At 42.0% G+C, this 23,868-nt stretch overlaps 1 protein-coding gene and 1 non-coding gene across 2 annotated transcripts in view; one reads left to right on the plus strand and one right to left on the minus strand.

Moving 5' to 3' along the window:
• The window catches only part of Znf18 (zinc finger protein 18), a 30,577-nt gene extending 22,559 nt beyond the window's left edge, over positions 1-8,018 (minus strand). Inside the window, exons 1-4 of the mRNA XM_023705425.1 lie at positions 7,930-8,018; positions 4,911-5,359; positions 3,600-3,789; positions 2,053-2,144 (exon numbers count right to left, since the gene is read on the minus strand). Coding sequence (XP_023561193.1) covers positions 2,053-2,144; positions 3,600-3,789; positions 4,911-5,294 — 666 coding nt within the window. The 5' untranslated portion in view covers positions 5,295-5,359; positions 7,930-8,018. The remainder of the gene's footprint in view (positions 1-2,052; positions 2,145-3,599; positions 3,790-4,910; positions 5,360-7,929) is intronic.
• A 7,866-nt stretch (positions 8,019-15,884) lies between these two features.
• On the plus strand, positions 15,885-16,052 carry LOC111813756. The gene has a single exon (XR_002818930.1). It is a non-coding gene; the product is annotated as a U1 spliceosomal RNA (small nuclear RNA).
• Positions 16,053-23,868: the final 7,816 nt, after the last annotated feature.

Genomic DNA, 23,868 nt, shown 5'->3' on the forward strand with positions numbered 1-23,868 from the left:
TGCTGAGCATTGTGATCACTTGGGTTGTCTCTACTAGGAAACAGCTAACATCTGAGTACCCTACCTATTATTAAAACATATTAATACATGACACATGCCTGTCAAAGGCATGTTCTGTACATACTACAGAAGCAATACTATTCCTCCAGGGTTAGCTGAAATAGTTCATAGAATACACAAATCTTTTCCCTCTTTTTTTGGGGGGTGGTCCTGAAAGTTCAACATGGGCCTCACACATGCTTAAGGACATACTCTGTCACTGAGCTACATACCCAGTTCCCCAACTATTTTTACCAAGTTACTTCCAACTTCCTTGATTTTTAGATACCTTGAAGGCAAAAAAGAAAGAAAAAGCCCTTGATTCAGTAAAAAGCTGTATTTTTCCCCTATCACCTCTTCACCCTCCTTCCCCCAAAGTAAACTGAGACACTACCTTCTAAATCTCTGAACATAGAAAGCTGACACTCAGATCCTGGTCTAAACACGACATTAAGCACTACATAGTATCTTCTCGGCTTTCAACTTCACTATATTATCTCCCAAGCAAAGTCCCAAGAAGCATTCTCTGAAGTTTTTAGATAATCTTTCAATTAAGATATATATGTATGCTTCTAGAAAATGTTTAATCAATTGTAATTTTCCCGAGTTTTCATGACATAATCAATATAAACCTGTTCCAGAGACTGGTGTAATCCCAAAATAGAATGACAGGAACTGGAATTATCTTCCTGTCAGAAACAAGTAAAAAGGGAGATGAAACATACAGAACAATGGCTTCTAGACATCACACATTGTGCATCACAGCACAGAGAACCCCAAAAGTGAGGAAACTGCATCCTCCTGTTGTCCAAATGGATTACCTAGAAGAAAGAGGCACACAGCACAGGAAAGGGAAAATCCCTTCCAAGCCAGGTGCTCCTGGGAACTGAGCAGAAGGTCATAATCTTGGGATCCCACAGTAGTTGGGATTAGCAGAGCAAAAAAACAGAGCAAGGAGCTGCATGAAGAGCTTTGGAGATTTTTCAGAGGGGCCCCTTCGAGTCCAACACAAAGCCAGCCAAAAGAGTAAGAGTGGACAAGCCCTGAGCTCAAACAGTACTAGAAATTCCCATTTCCATCAGCCAGAGTAGAAAAATGGGCACATGAAGAGGCACTGGGAAGGACACTCAAAAAGGTAGTGGGAGACTCAGCTTTAGATTAAAGGATTCTCTGATATACAATAATCTCCTATCCCTATTCCCCACACAGTTTCATTTTCTATAGTTTTGATTACCCATAGTCAACAGTAGTCTAAGCACAGTAAATAAAATTTTTCAGAAATAAACAATTCCTTACTTTTAAACTGCACACTGTTCTGAGTAGCACAATAAAACCTCTCCCAGGATATGAATCGACCCTCTGTCCAGCACATCCATGCTGTCTGTGCTACCAACAGTCACTCAGTAGCCGTCTCATGTGTCACATCATACACAGCCATCATATACAAGAAAGGAAAATAGTTTTGTGTATCTTTGAATGAAACAAAAATAACAGAAGAGGGGCCGTGGAGATAGCTCAATGGACTGAGTGCCAGCCTGGCAAGCACAAGGATGAGGTTCCATCCCCGGTACCACTTGCCACGTCAGTCCCACCCCCAGGCACGCTGAGCCAGCCACGGAAACCAGGTGTGGTGGTGCAGGCCTGTCATCCCAGCACTGGGGAGGCTGAGACGGGAGAAAGCACTACTAGTCTGAGCTGTGTCACGAGACCCTGTACGTAATAAATAAATTTAAAAAAAATAAAACAGAAGAGACAATCATATTGGCTAGATCTGCCTGTTCATAGCAACTTGTACCCTTTTGCAGAGCCAGGATCCTTTATTCAAGACACAACTTAGAAAAAAATTCTGTTTTGAAAGAAGTGCTGAGCTCAGGCGTCACTCCACCTGTACTGTGACGATTACCTAGGTCAGCCCTCCCTTCTGCTTGCTTCAGAGACTGTGGCCCTGCTGGTCCACCTGACCCAACATACTCTCAAGGTCTGGCTCAACAGAAGCAGAGGAACCCAGCTCACCTGAGGAGTTACTGAGAGAAGGGTGGCTCCCACATCCTCATCCCTGATGCCCCTCTCTTCATGTTGGGCAGGAACCTGGGATGTAGCCAGAGCTAAGGTAAGAAAAGAAGCTTTAGTATCTAGATGTCTTCCTTAACCATTTCCTAGATGTTTCAGATTTAAAAAAAAAAAAAAAAAAAAAAAAAACTTCACCCAAAAGAACAATCTGCTCTAAAAATGCAAATTTTGCCCTTTTCGTACTGCCCAGGCACAGGTCTGTATGGCGTGATTCTTGATTCCAAGGGAAACTTCACAATGTCTGGAGCCCTTTATGTCCTACAAATGAAGGAGGAAGACGTCCTCAAGTTCTTTGCTGAAGGAACCCACTTAGGTGGCACCAACCTGGATTTCCAGATGAAGCAGTATATCTATAAAAGGAAAAGTGATGGACTCTATATCATAAATCTAAAGCAAACTTGGGAGAAGCTCCTCCTGGCAGCTCAAGCCATAGCGGCCATTAAAAACCTTGCTGACATCAGCATCATACCCTCGAGGAACACTGGCCAGCAGGCTGTGCTGAAGTTTGCTGCTGCCACTGGAGCTACTCCTACCTATTGTTGGCCACTTCACTCCTGGAACCTTCACTAACCAGATCCAGGCAGCCTTCTGAGAGCCATGTCTTCTGGTGGTTACTGACCCCAGGGCTGACCATCAGCCCCTAACGGAGGCATCTTACATCAATCTGCTAACCTTTGTCTGTGCAACACAGATTCTCCTCTGTGCTATGTGGGCACTGCCATCCCGTGCAACAATAAGGGAGCTCACTCTGTGGGTCTGATGTGGTGGATGCTGGCCCGGGAAGTGCTGCGCATGCGTGGCACCATCTCCCATGAACACCCATGGAAAGTCATGCCTGACCTCTACTTCTACGAGGATCCTGAAGAAATTGAAAAGGAAAAGCAGGCTACTGCTGAAAAGGCTGTGCAAGGAGGAATTTCAGGGTGAAGGAACTGCACCAGCTCCAGAGTTCACTGCTGCTCAGCCTGAGGCCGCAGACTGGTCCAAGTGTGTGCAGGTGCCCTCTGTGCCCATTCAGCAGTTCCCTACTGAAGACTGGAGTGCTCAGCCGGCCACAGAAGACTGGTCTGCAGCCCCCACCACACAGGCCACCAAGTGGGTAGGAACCACCACCAAGTGGTCTTGAGCTGTTCTGCCGATGCTTAAGCAAAATGGGAATGATGCTGATGAAAAATAAAATAATTTCTAAGAAAAAAATGCAAATTTTCACTCTTGCTTGCCTCCTAATAAACCCTATCCCCCTCCAAACTTCCAAAAAGCCATACCCACATGTTCTCCCACCTTACTCCTCAGACATAAAACTCAAATGGTCTGGCTCAATCACAAAGCAGTTTAAAATACACACTTTGAACCTTCAAGTTGGAGTAGTTCATGTAGTTCTACTCTGGTTCCAAACTTTCCAAGAAACGTCATTTTGGCTCAAGCCTACGAACCACAATCTCCAAATTTCTCCCAGAGAGGTCGGCACAACAGTGAGAAACCCTCCTCACCTAATTCTGCTTCCGGGTCAGATTCCTCTTTAACAATGTGGCTCAGCAGCTCCTGAGACCCTGACGGAGAATGCTGAAGTCCAACCTCCAAGGCTGCCTCTTCCAGGTGTGACTCCACTTCACCCATGGAGGAGCTTGAGGGTCCCTTCTTCTCAGATAAGATCTCCTGTCCCAGAACTTGGATACTGATCTAGAAAGCAGAGCACTAATTACTGAAGGAAGCAGAGTCAGGATTTCTGGAAGGTAAAGAGCTAATCTCCCATAAAAGAAGGTAGCACAGTCTTTATGGGCAGGAGGGAGAAGAGGCAAGCGAGTTCTAGCAGGAACCACTGAAAGAAAATATCCCGAAAGCTGAGGTTCGAACCAGGCCTGGAAGACCTTAAAAAATGCACTAATATTAAGTTTGGACTAGACAGTCTCCACCAATTAAAAGTCAGGCAACTTTTGAACTTAAATATTCTAAAGATGGAACCAAGTAGGAGAATTTATCTTCTGTCTGCAGCAGTTTAAAAGTGTTGAAAGTTAAGAGTTTTAGAATGAAGTGAGGTAGAAAAAAAATGCAGATATGATACAAAAAAAATCTTTGGTCTTTGTCCTTGGCTCCTTAGTACAGAGCTCTTGGAACCCTTGTAATTTTCTGAGTGATATGAGGTTTTTTCTTGTTTTTTTAAAGTCTTTTGTTACTAGTAATGAAGACTTCATTCATTCACACCTGAGTTTGAAATGAAATAGGTAACTAGCCAGCTCTTGATAAGTCCCTAGATAGCTTCAAGACGAAGCTTTGCATCCAGGTTGCCAGAGGACCCAACAATGTGATTGAAAGGATGAATTTTCAGACCTCAGGCCTAACTTCTGCCAAAAGAGAGGCTGAAGATTTTCTATCACTAATGATAAATGATATAGTCAATTGTGCCAAAATAGTGAAACCCAGGGCCAGTGAGATAGCTCAGTGGTATAAAGCACCTGCTTAGGCAAGCTTAGGCAAAGCACAGGGACCACTGTTTGATTCCCAGCACTATGTGCCATGCCAGCCCCACCCCCAAGGCAGTCTGTGCCAGCCAAAAAAAATGGTGAAGCCCACCTGAACAGTACTACAGGACTGCACCCACATTTGTGCGGTCTGTGCTGAGTCCAGACAGTGTCCGGCTGAGCTGAACTGCTGGACACTTAGCCGGATCAGGGAATCAGACTGTCAGTGTGGAAACACCAGACTTTTGGGGTCACGGGCATACTGGAACAAAACACATCACACTTGATGAGCCCCCAATGTGTCCTGTACTTTCTTCACAGACAACAATCCCCTCTGCTTACCCACTCCCACAGTTTCCGAGGATCGCCCTTTAAGCTCTCCACGAGGGTCACTGCCTCTTCTCCACTTCCTGGATGCTGTTTCCGCACCCACATCTGGATCTCTCCAGGAAGGATGGTCAGAAACTGTTCCAACATGAGGATCTCTAGGATCTGTTCCTTGGTGTGAACCTCTGGCCGCAGCCATTGAAAACAGAGCTTTCGAAGTTGTCTCAGGGTCTCATGGGGCCCAGACATCACCTGATAAGGAAACTGCCTGAAAAGCTGGCGTGCAGTCTCAGGGCTGGAAAGCTCTTGTGGGGCAGCATCTGGCCCAGAGAAGGCAGAAGCCTCATTCTTAGCCAGTGAAGGCAGCAGGCTTAAGGCCTGCCCCAGGTCAATGGGCATCGTCTGGCTTCACAAATCCTTCTAGGTACTTCTGGGGTGGAGACAACCAAGTCTTCACAAGGATCCTAAGGACAGAAAGAAAGGTGCTATTAGAGGAGAAGGATATATTTCAGAAAGAACAATGCACATGCCCTACCTAAATAACCTTGCAGGAAACTATGGGTCTGCTGAAATTGCTCAATTCTACTTTGAAAGATTATAAACTTGAAGGTGCAAAGCCAACTACTGATACCGTATGTCTAAACAGCCACCATCACTTCCCCACTTTATCATGTTTTTCCTTGGTCTTCAAATGTCCAGCCCATGTAGAATGAAATGAACCAAATGAAAGCATTTTCACTGTGGCTTTCTAGATAGATAGTGCTGCAAAATTCTTTATGTTCTTAATTGAAAAATATAGCCAGACACAGAAATCAATACTCTAGGGATACAGGCTGATATTGAAAGGATAAGATGCTTCCTTAATAGTTAACCTGGTCTCCTCTACCACATGTTCTTCCCATAATGCACTGTGCTGCTACAGCACCAAAACAACAGGACCAAGAAACAAGCAACCATGGAATGAAACTGAGAAAACCATGAGCCAGAAAAATAAAGATGGTCATTTTATTATGAGAAATAAGTCAATTAGTCATAGTATAGCTATACTAGTACTGACAAAGCAATGTAAATAAAGAGAAAAAAAATAATTTCATTAGAAAAAATGGGGCAAATGACCTACAAGACATAACCCAAAACATATAGATACCTTGTATGGTTTTAAAGGACAAATTTCTATAGATGAAAAATTTAACTCTTCTCTAAGTAATTGATAGAATAAATACATAAAACAATAAATAAGGATACAGAAAATCTTAACAACACTATAAACCAACTTGATCTTCTATTTAGAAACCAACAGACCCTACAACTGCAGAATACATGTTCATTACAATTGCCTAAGAAACACTCCTCCAAAGTATATGCAAAAGCACCTGCTTAGGCAGGTGCAGGGTCCCAGGCATGCAGTGCTGGTCCCACCCCTGGGGCATGCTGAGACAGCAACTGAGACGGCATGGTGGTGCGTGCCTGTAATCCCAGCATTTGGGAGGCTGGAAACAGGAGGATCACTAGTAGTCCAATCTGTGTGGTGAGACCCTGTAGACCCTGTACTAAATACATAAGCATAATATGCATAATTTTCAAAAGACTGAAATCTTATATATTCTCTATCCACAGTGCAATTGGAAATCAACACCAATATGGTATCTGGAAAAGATCAAGTTATGAAAATTATTCAACAACCCATAGTCAAAAAATACATCAGAACAAAAACTAAAATATACTTTCACATTGAATAATAATGAAAACATAAACTCCGCAGAAGCATTTCTTAGAAAGACCCAGAATATATGTGTGTGTGTGTGTGTGTGTGTGTGTGTGTCGTGCTGGGGATGAACCCAGGGCCTCTTACATGCTAGGCAAGCACTCTATTACCAAACTACAACCCTAACTCCAAGATCTGCAGTTCAAAAGAAATACTGTTTCTAAAAATAAACATGCAAAAAGCCTATTTGCATATTTTTTGCTATCTAAAATCTGTTTGGCTTCTGACTTTAAAATAGCAAGTAGCAGATTAACAAAAGGGACAAATAAGGTCCATCAAGACTTCAAATACTAACATACTCTTCTGTAAGTATACTCATTTAGCAGGGTCTTGTATTAAGATAGCAGTTTGGGTAACATCTAGGAGAAGTGGCATTAAGAAAACTGTAGATCTTCCATAATATTCAAAACTGTAATTATAACTAGATCATGGTAAGAAAAATGCCTTTATTATCCAAAATTAAATTACTTTAGAGGGTTAATGGGCTTGTATCTCAGTAACATTTATGAGAATCTGGTCGGGTTAGTTAACCAAAAACCTCGGTTATCACAGAAGCACACTTGTGACATTTATTAAATTTATTAGAATTAGTATTTAAATATGCAACTAGGTCAATATACTTGCTACATACTTGTAGGTTAACACTCATGGTTACACATGTAAGTAAAACTCGTTGGGCATCTGCTATGAAATCAGCTCACTATTCGGCTCTGACCGTGCTACGTCCTATTGTCATTAGTTTACAGATTAGGAACTTCCGAGGCTCACATGTGGCAGCCAGATTTAAGCCCAAAAAAGCGCTAAAGACGGTAATCCCGGGGGAGCTTTGAGGGCTGTCACAAATGACGGGGACGACAACCGGCACTGGTGCCCCTGGGCCAGGCAGGGCTAACCAGCGACGCTGTCTCCACCCCGCACCCCCGAGGATGACAGCACCCTAGCCGGAGAGACATCGTCCCATCTGGATCCTTCCCGAGATGCACTCTCGGTCCGTGGGGTGGACGCCGGGCACGGCAGGCGTTCAGTCCCGGCGCGCCACCACGCCGAACACCCGGCCCCGCCCCCTGGCGCAGGCACGTAGCGCCGGGCCGGCGTCCTCACGCACCGAGCCGCGCGCCGCTGGCCGCCCCTCCCCCGCGCTCCCGAGCGCACGCGTCAGCAGGCCCCGCCGCCGCTCCCGGGGAACTTGCCGAGTCTCGAGCTGGCGCGGGTGACGCCAGGCTTCCCCCGGGACGCAAGCAGTCGGGCCTGCCTAGCCCAGGCGCTCACCTCGGGCCGCGGCGCCGGCGCGGGCGCACTTCCGGGAGCTGGGCGGCTGCGCACGCCTCTGGCGGCCTTCGAGCGACGCGCGGCGCTGGGGTCCGGTGGGACCGGAACGGGGGCGTGGCCGGGGCGTGGCCATCTGAGTCCTGGGCTCCGATTGGCCTCCAGGGCGCCACCTTGTCCCCGCGCCACCGCCCACCACCACCCTGGTAGCAGGAGGTCCAGCCTGGGATCAAGCCGCCAGCCCTTCCTTGCATCATTCATTCTGCCGCAACTCACCATTTATCGCGTGCCAGATCTGTGCCACGCGCTGGGCCAACACTGCGCCCCCCCCCCGAAGATAATTCCCTTGTGCATTTCAAACTTCTTGCCAGTCCCACGCCCAGAGCTGAAACTTTGCTGTTCTCTCCTGTTCTATGTCTCTCCTTGCCTTTGTTGCCTGACTTGGCCTCCCTGGGATGCTTAATTTGCTCTGGCGTTACTGTTTCTCCAACTCTCATGAACTCTGCGTTTCCTGGGCGTCCTCCTCCCTCTTCTCAGTGTTGGACTTTGGTGAGGTGCCAGGCTCCCTTGCCGCTTTTGTTACTCCCTTCATTCTGCTGTAACACGGATGCCATCTTTGATTCCTTCTCCCCGCACCTTCTTTCTTCCACTCACCATCAGTCACCAATTCCTACGCATGTACAAGACCCCGTCTCGTTCTCGCTGCTTCTGTGTAGCTGCATTCAGTTCTATACCATTTCTCATACAGGTGAGGACCGCAGCTTTCTGACTATTTGACGGGTTTTCAGCCTTGTCCCTTTCCAGGCCACCCTGCATTGGACCAGCAGTTAGCTTTCAATATTAAGCTCCATGTCTAACTCCAGGAGTTCAATCTTGAACAATCGCCAAACAGGACAGTACTCAAAAGGGAAGTTAGAGTACAGTTAAGTATCAAGAGTATCAGGACAGTTGTCTGTGCCCTCTCCCTGTGTGCCATGTTTAGATATCTTCTCTGGAAAAATAAAGCTGGAGACACGGTGGAAAGAGAGGAGAGATGACCTAACATTTTATATAACTGAAAAACTGACCAGTGGGGAAGGGATTTGATATGTTCTCTCTAAGACCCTGGTGCTGAACAAGATGCAGGATGTGTAACTACTGGTCCAGCCCAACCTAGTCCTAATGTTGACTTGTATTACAGTTGTATTTTATGAATGAATGGAGAGAATGTGGTAATAACTTACATGTAAATGGACCCCTGCATTGTATATTACTTTCAGTACTGGTATGGTTTGTGTCTAGTTGTCCCCCCAAAACCTCATGCAGTCATGGGGCAGACTTCTAGACTTTGTAATTAGTTCATGATCCAATGCTGGGAATATGGACATGAGTGCTACTGGGATTATGAGTGGGAGTGCTACACGGAGCCTGGGGCAGATAGACTGAATGCAACATAAGGAAGATGGATTTGCTCTCTGTAGCCATTGTTGCTGCTACTCCTCCCTGGCTCTCTTGTCTCTTTGCCACTGTCATGAAGAGCTGCTCAGTGCTGCCATGTGTCACTCTGCCTTAGAGCCAGTTGAGTTTGGACTAAAATCTCCACTATGAGCTAAATAAACTTTTCCTTCCCTAATTTTGAGTACTGAGTATTTGTCCCAGCAACAAGAGAAGAGTAACCAAGACAAATACTATTGTGCTTTGCTTCTGGGAAAGTAAAGAGGTAAACTAAGATTTGGAGAAGAAGAGGATGAATTTTATTTTCAACATGTTAGGTTTTAGAGACAGGGCATGGTGGTGCATGCCTTTAATCCCAGCACTGAGGAGGCTGAAAACAGGAGGATCACTATGAGCCCGAGTTGCATAATGACACCCTGTACCAAATACATAAAAAACAAGGGGCTGGGGAGATAGCTCAGTTGAATAAGTGCTTGCTTAGCAAGCGCAAGGGCCTGAGTTTAATCCCCGGCTCTGAAAAAAAAAAAGTTAGATTTTAACTGGGCCTCAGATACCCTGTGTAAATTGGACAAAGCTATAGAGTGTCTCCTAAGAAGATGCACCTATAGATATGACATTTCATCCTGAAATTCAAGAAAACTAATAAAACCCTGAAAGTCATTTTTGAAATGCACAAACTTCAGGCTGTGCAAATTCTAATACTAGCAGAAAGTTCTCAGTATGGATGTGACAGCTGGTAGTATAATAATTCCTTTATAAGCTCACACCTTGGGAAAAGGCCTAAAACTTCCCTTCTTTCTCAACATATTGAACTACCAAAAGACATTTAAAAAGTAGGTAAGTAGGTAAAATGTTTTTACCATTTAGCTTAGGTAATAACAGAGGAATGATATCTATTCTCACTTATTTACTCATTAAAAATTGTATTAGATACATCTTCTCTGCCCTTTTCGCTAGAAATAAAACTGAACTATACAAAATCTGGACCCTTGTGGGGCTTATATTTTGTGAAGGGAGCCAAACAAAGAAAATATCTACAACTAATACTAAGCATGTTGGGTAATGATAAGTGTTGTGGAGAAAATTATACCAGGCTAAGGAGAACAGGGGGAAAAAAAGGTAAGGTGGTTAGGAAACACTTTGAACACAAACTGAAGGTAAGGAGCTAGTCTTTGCACACTCAAAGGAGATTCTGAGGCAGAGAAAATAACAAATTTCTGAGCTCTGAAACAGTAGCTACAGGAGAAGAGATATGAAGACTGAGCACTAAGCCATATGAGTGTGTAAGGCCTGGGAAAGGAAGAGAATCTGTCAAAGGAAAAGAAGACTGACCATTGAGGCAAAAGGAACACAGAGAGTGGTATCCTGAGAGCTAAAAGCATGAAATAGTCAAAGAAGGGACAAGTACAACTGGAGATGTTGGCACATGGTTGTAAATCCAGCTGCTTAGATTGTTGAGGCAGGAGGATTGCAAATTTGAGTTCTGCAGGGCAATTTAACAAGACTATCTCAAAGATAAAATTTAAAAGAACTGGTGGTAGAGCTCAGTGGTAAAGGATTTGCCTAGCATACATGAAGCCTGAAGTTTAATTCAAAGAGGAAGAAGGGAGAGAGATCTAAAGAAGATTTTAAAAAAGAAAAGGAAAAGAGGAAAGATATAAGGGAAATGCAAGTAAAACTTCAGGATCAGGTAAGTTTTTATAACTAGAAGACATTTACTTTTGAAGGTATATTTAAATATAAGTCTAAAAGTCTAATCCTTATGGCAGTCAGCCATTGCAAATACTCCTTTTCCAGTTGTAGAAATAAAAACACTGAGGTGTACAATGAGTGAGTGATACAAGGTGTGATATACAGTGTCAACACTAAATTTAAATCCTGCTATTTCTGACTCCAAATCTCAGGCTCTTCCTTCTCTGCTAATGTTTGCCCCCATGAGAGAGCAGTGAACACAGGATAAGTTATTTAAAGAGAAGCATGAAAGCCAGGCGTAGGGGCACACTCCTATTTGGGAAATTGAAGAAGGAGAATTGCAAGTTCAGAGAAGGTTAGTGAGACCCTGTGTTCAAATAACAAAATAAATTTGTTTTAAGTTATGGGCTACCTAGCATGTGTGAGGCCCTAGGTTGAATACACAGCACTATAAAAAAAAAAAAAGTAATTGCTTAGGTAGACTCCTTTAGATGGGGAAAGAAATTTAACTTCACCAGTGTCACATATAATGGACCCCACCACCTCTTCTTTTGGGTATATGCTAAACAGACAAGGAGACGTCAGAGAATAGATAGGAAGGTCAAAGCCAGCTGGCTTTCTCTGTGAGCATGAAGGAGAAAGGCAGCATGTGAGTGTGCTGGCGTGCTGCAGATTCTAGGGCAAAGTTAATAAAGCTGAGGTCCTATTGTTTAGCTGAACATGTACCATGGATGATGGGAAGCAGATGAATCCCATGTCTGGGAGAATGAGACAGGGTTAGCCAGTCACTCAGGGATCTTTGTTGAGGAGAGACAAGCACCCTCTTCCCCTAATTATGTTCATCGTTTTATGCATCTTCATTGAGGTACAAACCACATAAGTTGGCTCCTGCAAGGTCAGCATGGGAGGTGCCACTAGGGAAGTGGGACGGTCTATCATGGAGCAGCTGACACTGATCCCCATGTTTCACTTGCTCTCATCGTACTGAGAAGGATTGAAGTTGACAAGCACTAGGTTCCATGGACTTGTGAATTGTGTCCCCTAGCATTAAGCTAATGTTAACAAAATGGATATGCATTTTTAAAAATCTCTTGCCAGTGACTCCCAAATTGAAAATAAACACAGGAAAACAACAAGAACATGGCAGGGATTCTGGCTTGAGCCCTTTCTCAGCTATAGTGGGAAGTAGTGACAATGCCAATCCAATCAGAGTTGACGAAAACTCAACCAAAATAATTTCAAATACTAAAAACAAGTGGAGCCTAAAACTAATTTTTTTCATAAAGGCACAGAAACATGAGTCTGTCAAACCCACATTTATTCTTTAGAATATTTCTATTGATGAATTATTAATTTTAATTTTTTGAGTTTTATTATATTAAACAAGTACTTAAGAGGAAAAAAGTCACAAAATAAAATATTGAATTTTTAGTATTTATTGTTTATAAAAATCAAAATTTTCAACATTAAATATATACATTTTTAAAATTTTTATTTATTTATTTATGTGAGTGTGTGTGGCCAGTTCAGCCCACCAGGGGGCAGGGCTGGCTGGCATGTGGTGCTGGGGGATTGAACCATGGTCCCTGTGATTTACTAAGCTCATTCTAAGTAGGTGCTTTAGACCACTGAGCCATCTCACCAGCCCCCAACATTAAATATTTTTTGATGGAAGTCATATTAGTCAGGTTTTTACTAGAGGACCAGATATCATACAAGGAATGGATATAACATAAAAATGTATAAGAAATTACAAGATTGGCCTAGGACAGTCAGCCACAGAGTCGGAGGAGGAAGCGTGCAGAAAGCATCTGCACACCCAAGACTGAAGGATTCAGTCTCAAGGTCTGAAGCCACTGCAGTGTGTTCTGTGCAAGTCTCTATCAGTCGGCTGATGGGGCTGCAACAGAAGGCTGAAGAATCTGCAATGAAAGCTGAAGACACTGTGACAGAAAGCTGAAGGATCTAAGCTGGAGGCCCAAGAGCCTGTGATGTCAAGACATGAAGTCCAAGTCAACTGGGAAGACTGAAGGTCCTCCAAGGAAGTGGACCACAGAATCCTTCCTCAACCTCTTTATATAACCTTCTTTGTGCTAAGTCACTCTGGGGGGGGGGGGCCTCCATGCCCTAGTGTGGGGCCTCCTAGCCCAGCAGGGCAAAACTCCCAAGGCCCAGGGTGTGAAACATCAGAGACAATCCAGCCAAGTTGACACAACCTATCAACCACTACAGAAGTCTAAAAAGGAAATCATAAATAATTCACACATGAATTCTTATATGAACTACCACGAAAATACCAATAGCAGTTTTCAAAAAAAATCCTTAAAATATCGTACCTAAGGCAGTCTGCACACAAGACAGCACATGTTCCATATACACATATCACTTACACTGACAGCATATGTGTTTTGCTTTCCAGGTCTTTTTGTAGGACATTTGGTATGTCAGTGGTTTTGCTATTTTGTCAGGAGACTCTTATTATATACTTATTATATTCTTATTAGTTAATGGTTTTTATTTAAACCCATTGGTTTACAGTAACTACTGCCTCACATGAAGTACTCGAATTAGTCACATTTCATAAAAAAATTTTGCTTAATTAGCAGATGGTATTGAAGTACAAGTATCATTTAGTATGTACTGCCAATAATGTGCTCCATATATTTGAAAGTTTTATAAAATTTTTTTATTATTTTAACTCTTGAAAACCATTAAAACTATCAAAAACAAAGCTTAGAACCAGATTTCAAAAAAACTCTGAATATAGAATATTAAACAAAGATTTGATCAAATATTGAAAACTACAGAAACTCAGTACTCATTATTTTTAATGAAAACTTTACCCATTAAGTCACATAAATGCAAAAAAGGTCAGATAAATGCTTCACAATGTTTTTATTACTACTTTGGTCTTTTAGCACATGCTGCATTATATATAACATAGAAGCAAAAGAATACCTATATATAACTTATAAGTAAATATATATGCAAATAACTATTTAGCATCAAAATCTTTTTAGTATTAAAGAATAGTTGGCCCAAGAGGTAGAGTCCCCCATTTTGAATCAGTGTTTTCTTTCCTCAGATTGCACCTCAGTCTCACAAGGATTGTAAGTTAAGCCTTCACTCTCTCCTTCTCTCCTAAATTAGGTTCTCTGAGAGGTGAAACCCAGAGACATTATTGTTTAAACAAATTCCCAAAGTGATGTTTAAAGCATTGATCTGGAGCCTTGTAATCCATGATATAAGTTCATTAACTCAAACTACAAAAGACAGATATGGATAGTTGCTGTTCTAGCAAGCTTTCTGTTACTGGACAAACATGCAAAATAACTTATGAAGAAAAAGATGGCTTTTGGCTCATGGTCTCGGAGGGTTTAGTCCATGATCAGGTGACCCCCATTCATTTTACACCTCTGGAAAGACAGCACATCATAGCAGAAGTACATGTCAAGACAAAGCTTGTCACCTCATGATCAAGAAGAGAAAAGAGAGGGAGAAGACGGATCTAGGGTCTTACGAGTTTTGGAGGGCACATCTCCAAAGAAAGATCTCCAGATTAAAGCTTCTGTCACCTCCCAATAGCCAGCCCCACACTGAGGACCAACTTTTAATCACATAGGCTTTTGGGGGATATACAAAATATAGAAGTGGCAAAATGTATATAGGCAAGAATGATAATAACATAATATAAAAAATAACACAGTGGACTGGCAATCAAGATGCCTTTGGGAATAGCTGACACTGAACAAGTTTTTTGTGCTGACTTTGATTTAGAAACTCTCTTAGGATAATAGGGTAACAGCTCAACAATGTGCCTCATTTCTCTCAAGTAAAATACAAAATAACAATACTACCCAACTCTTAGGAGCATTATAAGAATTAATAAGAACATACAATGTAAAATTTAACTGTGAAACATTTAAAGAAACCTAAATGTCAAATTTTGCTGTCATCAGCATGTCTAGATATCATCTATGTCTTGATTACTTTTTTCTCCTTGCTGAGACAGAATGTCTGACACTCAGAATTGTGGAAGGAAAAGTTTATTTAGCATATAGTTTGTGGAGGTTTCAGTCCATACTGGGTTGGCTTCAAGGCAGAGTGCCACCTAGCAGGGGGCAACAGTACTTGGAGAAAAGCAACAAAAACAGCAAGAGCAAAAAGAAAAGGGGCAGCAGAGAGCAAGCCTCTTTCCCTCCCTCATATTCATAGTATGCAGGCAACCATCCCATGGAGGGTGTAGAGCTCACATGCATAATCCCAGCATTGGACCATGAATCAATCAAAAACTCTAAAAGTCTGCCCCATGACTGCATGTGGCTTTGAGGGGACATCTGGACATAAACCATAACTATCTCTGGATAGGAATTTTCTAGAAAAAAAAAACAGTACTAAAAAAAATCAATACACCTAAGTACAAACATTATTTTTACTGCTTTGTTTTTGTCCGTTTACAGTATTTGGGATTGACTCTGGAACCTATGCACTGAGCTACATCCCCAGCCCTTTTTATTTTATTTTGGCTTGCTTTTGGGCGGGGAGGGGTGTTACCAGTAATCAAACTGAGGACCACACGTTTGCCAAGTAGGCACTGTGCCACTAAGTTAAATCCTCAACCTTTATTTTATTTTAAGAGAGGGTCTTGCTAAGTTGTCCAGGCTGGCATTGAATTTGTGATCCTCTCCCATGTCAGCCTCCAAAGTAGCTAGGATTACAGGCTTGTTCCACTGAGCCCAGCATACAACACCGTTTACCACAGGGTTTCAGCATGATATCCTAGATATCTGAGAAGGAAAGAAAAGATATGTTATGATTAAAATGACACAACAATTCCTACCTGGCAGGGGTGATACCATGATCACAAAGGCAGTTTTCCCAGAGTGAAGCTTACCCATGGCACTCTGGATGTGCTGACTCCTGCGATTTCCTCACATGCAGGAAACTTGATTGCATAATGTGTGGTAATAATGGAGTAATGGTATTTGGGTGTTCCCCAGAAAGGAAAAAAAACAACCTGCAACAAGATTCTCTACTAAGTGTTTGAGTTATATACATTATAACAATTCTAGAATACTGTAATAAATACCATATTTTGCCTCAAAATTGCAACCCAAAGGAAATATGAGTATCACTTCATAGAGACATCTGCCTACCATTAATGCAGGTTTCTGTGACAAGTTAATCTTATTTTATTTTAGTGTAGAGTCCTGCCTGTGCCTCTGAGCTTGATAACTGTTGTAAAATATCAAGATTCTGGCCTTCTCCATCAAAAGATGAACTAGGGCTTTGGCCACAGAACCTCATCTGCAGTAGGCTGGGAATTTCATCTGTCAAGTCCTCTGTATATGAAGCTTCTGTTTGTCCCAGAAAAGAGCACCAGGCTTGAGATGAAGATGTGGAAAACTTCTGAATTCTATAGGTGATTCTTTTTTTTTTTTTTTTTTCAGAACCAGGGATTGAACTCAGGCCCTTGTACTTTCCAGGCAAGCACTTATTCTACAGAGCTATCTCCCTGACCCTCTCTAAAGGTGCTTCTTTACCCCATTAACTGACCAAGGACCCTTCAAAGGTTAGGGTGTTCTATTCAGATAATAATATTAGAGGGACTCAATAAACAACTCACCTCATATTCCTTCAAACTTTTCACCTCACAGAATTTTTCTCCTTTATCCCACAAAAAAATCTCATTGACACTGCCCACTGTTTGCTTTTCATATGCTGACTGGATGCCATTAGGGGCTTCCTTTACTTTAAGGTGACTAGCACTTCCTGGACCAGTGGTCCTGACCACTTTGAGCAGTCAGACTTTGCCCTTGCTGAATTTGTGACATTTACTTCACTCTGGTGTCCAGAACTCCCCACAATCTCTTCAACATGTAGCAGTAGGAGGCCCCATCTGTCCCTGCTGCCTGTGTTTGGGATGGCTGGATGCCTTCCCACACTGAGATTCTGTCTGCTTTCATTTATTCCAATTGAACTTGCCTTCTTCTGACAGAGCTTCCAGGAGCATGTGGTTGCTCCTGAAGGTCCCCTGGATCAGTAAGAGAAACAAGCTTTTTCTTCCCCTGGAGAGATGGCAAGAGCTATGACTCACATGTCACTGCTAATTAGCACAAAGGGTCTGAACATAAGGGAACATAGAGAAAAAATGATTGGGTTTACCCAGACACTGGGGTTTTTTGTATTGTTCTGTTTTTGTTTTTCACTTGTTTTCCAGAATGTAGCCTATTTATTATGTGGCATTAGAACAGAAAGAAAATAAGTTAATCAGCAACAGTGGTCTGTTTTAGAGACTTAAGAAGGGCACTGCAGAGAGCTTCAGGTTGCCCATGGAGATACGTGCAAGAAACAGTGTGAAGCCAAAGGCACAACAAATGCTCCTTGTACTAGAAGAGGCCAGTTACCAATAACTAGGCAGGGAATGCATTCATTGCAGCTCACACAATTTTATCCAAGATCTGTTCTCTTTTCTGACGTTGATGAAGATCCTCCAAACCAAGAGTTGGAGACTGAAAGTGTACAGTTTGTTTAGCAAGCACAATTTTAAAAATTCTTTTTTGCATTAAAATGCCTTGTCATGGAGCATAGAATATGAAGTTCACTGTAAAGTCTGACTATCCTTTTTTTTCTTTTTTTTTTTTTTTTGTATTTAGTACATGGTCTACAGGGTCTCACTGCACAGATTGGACTCATAGTGATCCTCCTGTTTTCAGCCTCCCGAGCACTGGGATTACAGGCATGAGTCACCATGCAGTCTCAGTCGCCATCTCAGTGTGCCCTGGAGTTGGGGCTGGCACAGCAGACAGAGGATCAAACTCCAGTCCCTGCACCTATCTATACAGGCAGTTTAGTCTGCTGAGCTATCTGGACAGCCACGACTGTCCTTTTTGATCAAACTTTTTTACATATTTGCATACATGACTACAAGGCAACTAAAGAGATTTGAATAGGGTTGCTTGGTAATTTCCTGCAAAAGTACAGTTATTGATAGGACTATTGATGCTTACCTCTTCATTCTTAGTGAAGAATGCTCTAAGTTATGTTGGAGTTTCTCCAGACATCTGAAAACAGATACTGTTGAAGAGATAGGTGTAGACAGCTCTCCTAGTCAGTCTGTGAATCTTCAGAGGGCCATTCCTGGAACTGCAGGTTTCACCCAGGGGTACCAGAGGACAGCCTTGGCATTCAGGGCAGCCGCAGTCTTCTTCTTCCAAATTGGGTCATGCTGACCTCTAGAAAACTGGGTCTTCTGGCCCTCCAACAGCTTTTTCATTTTATATTTACATATTGGTTTTTTGCAGTTCCAGAGACTGAACCCAGAAACTCAAGCATTTAGCTATGTGCTTTTCCATTGAGCTACATGCCAGTCCTACCAAGAAATGTTATGAGTAAAATCAGCTCTTTATCTGTATTACAAATTGAAATGTAATTTTCCTAGTTATCTCCTGTGTTTTCTTATGTGTAGTTTTTGCTTAAAAGTTTTTGAAATTTTTCCTATTGCCTTTGTGTCCAGGTTAGAAATGCCTGACTCGTCTAGTATCGTAATGACTTTTTATTTTTAATTCTTTATTTTTTTTAATGTATTTGGTACAGAATCTTACTATGCAGCTTGGATTTATAGTGATCTTCCTATTTTCAGTGCTGGGAATACAGGCGTGTGCCATCACACCCAGTCCCCATGGCCAGTTTAGTGAACCCAGGGCTGGGCCCAGCATGGCATGTGGTGCTGGTGATCGAACCCAGGTCCCCATGCTTGCCTAAGCAGGCGCTTAGTCCACTGAGCTATCTCACCAGCCCTGACTGCTTTTTTTTTTTTAAGGTAAAATTTTTGATCCATTTGGAACTCATCCTGATATAAAGGTTGAGGTATGAATTCATAACTGGTTCAGCCAGTGTGTTTATTTTTCTGTTTCAGTCCTACGAAATGTTAATGATTGGAGATTTAAAACATTAATGCCTGATAGAGCTAGGTCCCCTTATTTTCCTTCTTTCAGAGTTTGGCTTTTTTTTCCAGATGAACTTTATCATCAGCTAGTCCATAAGACTAGATCTAGACAATCTCTATTCCCCCTTTATAAATGTGGCTAACTTGTAGAAAGAAATAACTGTGGGTCATACCAAAGTAAAGTGTAACTTCGTTTAGGTTTTACTATTAATCATAACATGGTAAATTTCATTCTCTTCAATTAAAGATAAATAACATTTCACTTAATGAATATAAGACACTAAGAAAATACACTGTAGATCTTTTAAACACACACATTGGTCCATAGCTGGGGCAAAGTACATCCCCATTAAATTCGGCAGTTAATAAAGACATTTCATTTGTTATGACTTGGACAGTTGGGAAGAAGAATATCAATGATCGTGGCATCTACTGAGTAAGAGCAATTGGTCCTGCTGGACTTGCGCAGTGCACAAAGTGCGCAACCCACCACAAAGTATCTGGTACAAAAATGTTAACAATGCAGAGGTTGATGAACTATGAGACCAAGAAAAGGACAAAAAGTTAGAGGGTTGCTGTTAACACATGGTCTCCCTGGATAGTCCAGGCTGGCCTGGAACTCACGGTCCACCTCCCTAAATTCTGGGATTATAGATGTGTGCCAGCATGCCCAGCTGTCTTCATTTCTTGTAGTACTGGGGATTGAACCCACGGTCTTCTGACTGAGCTACATCCCCAATATTCTTAAATTATTTATTTCTTATTTGTTTATTATTCTTATAGTACTGGGGAATGAGTCCAGGACCTTCATAATGAGACACATCCCTAGGCCTTTTATTTTTATTTTGAGCCAAGATCTTGCTAAATCCATAAATTGCACAAGCTGAAACTTTCTATCCTTCTGCCTCAGATTCCCAGAGAGGTGAAATTACAGATGAGGACCACCATATCTGGTTCTAAGTATTAAAGTAATTAAAAACTTTTCTGCCACATATATGTCACAAACAAAAATAGAAGGTGTTTCTGGAATGTAATATGGTACAGTTTTCAGAGATATATTTACAGTTAATAAAGCTGGCAGCATTTGACTAAAGTCAGTTGCATTTTTCTTAAATGTCCCCACTTCTTGTAAAACCTAATCTGGAGTTTTTGTTGTTACTGATGTTTTTGTAACATCTCTCCTTCTCATTAATAGTGCTGTACTGGGTACAACATTGTTTTGCTGTTAATTGCACATGTTGGTGTCTTAGTTACTTTTCATGTTCGGAGACAAAATATCCAGGACTGAAAGGTAAAGGAAGAAAGATTTACTTAGTACACAATTTGTAGAGGCTTCAGTTCATAGTTGGCTGGCTCCAGGGGTGGCAGGGCAGAGGAGCACCACAAAGGAAAGACAGCTCACGGCAGGCAGAAAGTGGGAAGGCAGCAAAGCTGAAGCAGCAAGCAGTAAATGCCAAGAGTCAACAACAGGGTTGGGGAGATAGATAGCTCAGTGGTCCAAGCACCTGCTGGCAAGCGCAAGGACCAGGGTTCAATCCCTGGCACCACCTGCTGCACCGGCCCCACCTCTGGGTATGCTGAGCTGGCCACTGAGACCAGGTGTGGTGGCGCACACCTGTAATCCCAGCGCTGGGAAGGCTGAAAACAGGAGGATCACTATGAGTTTGAGCTGTGTAGTGAGACCTGTACCAAATACACAAATAAATAAAAGATTTTTTTTTAATTTTAAAAATGAGTCAATAGCAGTTCTCTTTCTGTCCTTTCTATTATATCAAGGGAAGTCCTTCCCATTGTCTACGCTCAAAACTATGCCAAACCAACCATGGGACAATTTAGTAATATGTACTCTTAATCCTAGCATCACACATTCTAGATCCAGCCACTTCTGTAAAACCCCCACTGTGACCACATAAGACTTTGGGGGGACATCTAGACATGAGCCATAACATTGGATGGTTGTTTTTTTTTTTTCAGTATTTCAAAAATAGGAAATGGGTTGAATTTGATGTGATCTGAGTCAAATACGATAGATAAGATCACAAGAGTTCATATTGCAGAAGGTTCCTTCTCTTTCTCTCTTAATCTTTGCAGATTCCGAGTCAAATGCTGTATCCAGGGATACAAAAGAACAGCCTTGTATTCAGTACATCCACAACCTTCTCATTCTAAATTGCATCATATTTTGACCTCTAAAAAGCTGAATCCTTTGGTTCTCTCTGTCTCTGTCTCTGCCTCAGTCACACTCTATATCTCTCTCTCCCCCCTCTTTGTCTCCTCTCTGTGTGTCTGTCTCCCCTCTCTCTGTCTCTGTCTAGCTCTGTCTCTGTCTCTTTCTGTCTCTCTGTTCTCTCTCTCTCTCTCTCTCTCTCTCTCTCTCTCTCTCAGTTGAACCCAGGGCCTTTGCACTGAAGATACATCCTATCCTCTTAATATTACCATTAATTTTGAGAAGCAGTCTCACAAAATTGCCCAGGCTATGCTCAAACTTTAGATTTTCCTCCATCGCCCTCCCAGAGTGCTAACATGTGTGCACCAACATCAGTCTGGGTTTTAGCTCCCTCTTGAAATTAACGCACTGTACTTTCACTTTATAAAAATAAAATTTCTGCTATTGTCTAAAATACAATTTAATGAGTACTACAACCGAAATGCCTCAAAGCATAATCATGACCACTATGGTGGCTGTTATAAAAAAGATAGACAATATGATTATTGATGTGTGTCTTTTTACATGCTTTTGGGACAAAATACCCAACACCCAAAGTTAAAAAGGCAAAGGTTTATTTAATTTACAATTTAAAGAGATTTAAGTCCATAAGGGGCTGGCTCCCATGGAGGGGGCATATGACAGAGGTGCAACAGTTCATGGCAGCAGAAGACAACAAAAGCAACAAGGCAGGAGAAAATACATCCTACAGTCTAGGCTGGGCTACTGTGAAAAGGCACAGCTGTGGGTAGTAGTAGACAGTGAGTGCTTAATGGCAACTGTGCTTTTTTGTTCACAGAGTCTCTCTTTGTAGCTCAGGCTGGCCTCCAACTCACAGCGATCCTCCTGCCTCAGTCTCCTGAGTGCTGGGATTACAGGTGTGTGCCGCCACACCTAGCCACTGTTCCCGTTTTGTATTTCCTGTAGTGGCATCACATCCAGATCATTCTGTCAAAAACTTCCTCAAGTTTTTATGAGAAGTCCACATCCGCGGTTCTGAGAATTGTTCTGTGCCCATGTTCTAGGATCTTGTCATGCCTCCTTTCCAGCTAGCTTTTGCCACATCATGGCTTCCTGTCTCAATTGGACAAGTGGACAAACAAGATGTGGCATATCTGGCATATCTATACCAAAGGACTGAAGTAGTATTGTGATAACATGCTACTGTGTGAATAAAACTTAAAGCAGGTATTAGGAAGTAGGGAGAACATGGTAAAATGGGAAGGGGAGAAGGAAGAGAAAGAAAGGAAAAGAGAATAGAAGAAAAAAAAATGAAAAACAGCTCTTGTAAATGAGAGGAGAAGAAAGGTTGAATAGAGGGGACTGGGAATAAAAAGAATTAAGATATATTATACACAGGCACAAATTCTCTACGACGAATGTGATCAGATGAATGACAAATACATACTAGAAAAAGTTAAAACAAAATAGAAAGCATAGCCGTGCATGGTGGTACATGCTTATAAGCCCAACATTCAGGAGGCTGAGGTAGGAGATTGTCAAGAGTTTGAGGCCAGCTTGGAATACATAGTAAGTTCAAGGACAGCCTGAGCTAGATAGCAAAATACTGTCTTAAAATGTTGCAGGAAATGCCCTCCCCAGCCAGTATACTTCAGTTGCGCAGGTGACAGTTCCTGTTGCAGTTCAGGTTGCTTCTGGTCTCTTAGAAATGGCTGGTCATTGTGATGCATAGCTGGTCACTATGTTGCACATTATATAAACAAATCTCAATCAATAAGCCATGCTGCCTCTGTACTTCCTGCTTGCTTCTCCCATATAACCTGTAGAGGACCAGAGATCAGGGGCTGATATTGTAAGAATGATACCCATCAGTGCCTGTCAACATAAATAAATCTTCCTCCAAATTCTGGGTGTCATTTTGTTGTTTCTGTTGCTGTAGCAAAAACCAACAAAACCCCCCACTTCATGGTAAATGAATGAAGTCAGACACAAAAAGTACATATTGCATGATTCTCTTTCGAGAATCTCTCTTTTTTTATTTTTTATTTTTTTTAATTTTTAAAAATCTTTTATTAACTCATTGCTTTATTTTTTTTCCAAAATTTTATTGATAAACAGATAGCAATGAGACAGTTTTAAATCAAATCGGAAGTACAGTTTCAACAAATAATACACTGAATATATTCTTGAGAATCTCTTTCGATTCTCTTTTCGATACAATGTCTAGATGCTAGCCTGGGAGCCAGGGTGGAGAAGGGCCCTTTGCATCCAGTGACTGCAAAGGATGTAGAATTTCTTTGGTGGATGACATAAATACTCTTAATTTTTGAAAATCTTGTATTTATTTATTTGGTACAGGGTCTTGCTACACAGCTCAGCTAGTAGTGATCCTGCTGTCTAGCCTCCCCAGCACTGAGATTATGGGTGTGTACCACTACACCCAGTTTCGATGGCCAGCAACAGCATGGCACACAGTACCATGGATGGCACCCAGGTCCTTGAGCTTGCCATGCAGGCGCTTTGACCACTGAGCTATATCCCCAGCCCCAATGTTCTTAATTTTAATGTTGGATGATTTTTGCATAATTCTGTGAATATAACAAAAACCAGTGGATGCTTTGACTGAAATGTATCCTATGTGTAGTACAGCGCAATTAAATTGTTGCCAAAAAGACACAATGAAACAAATACTGTTAAATTT

This window comes from Octodon degus, unplaced genomic scaffold (assembly GCF_000260255.1).
Source record: "Octodon degus isolate 3935 unplaced genomic scaffold, OctDeg1.0 scaffold00219, whole genome shotgun sequence".
NCBI lineage: Eukaryota > Metazoa > Chordata > Mammalia > Rodentia > Octodontidae > Octodon > Octodon degus.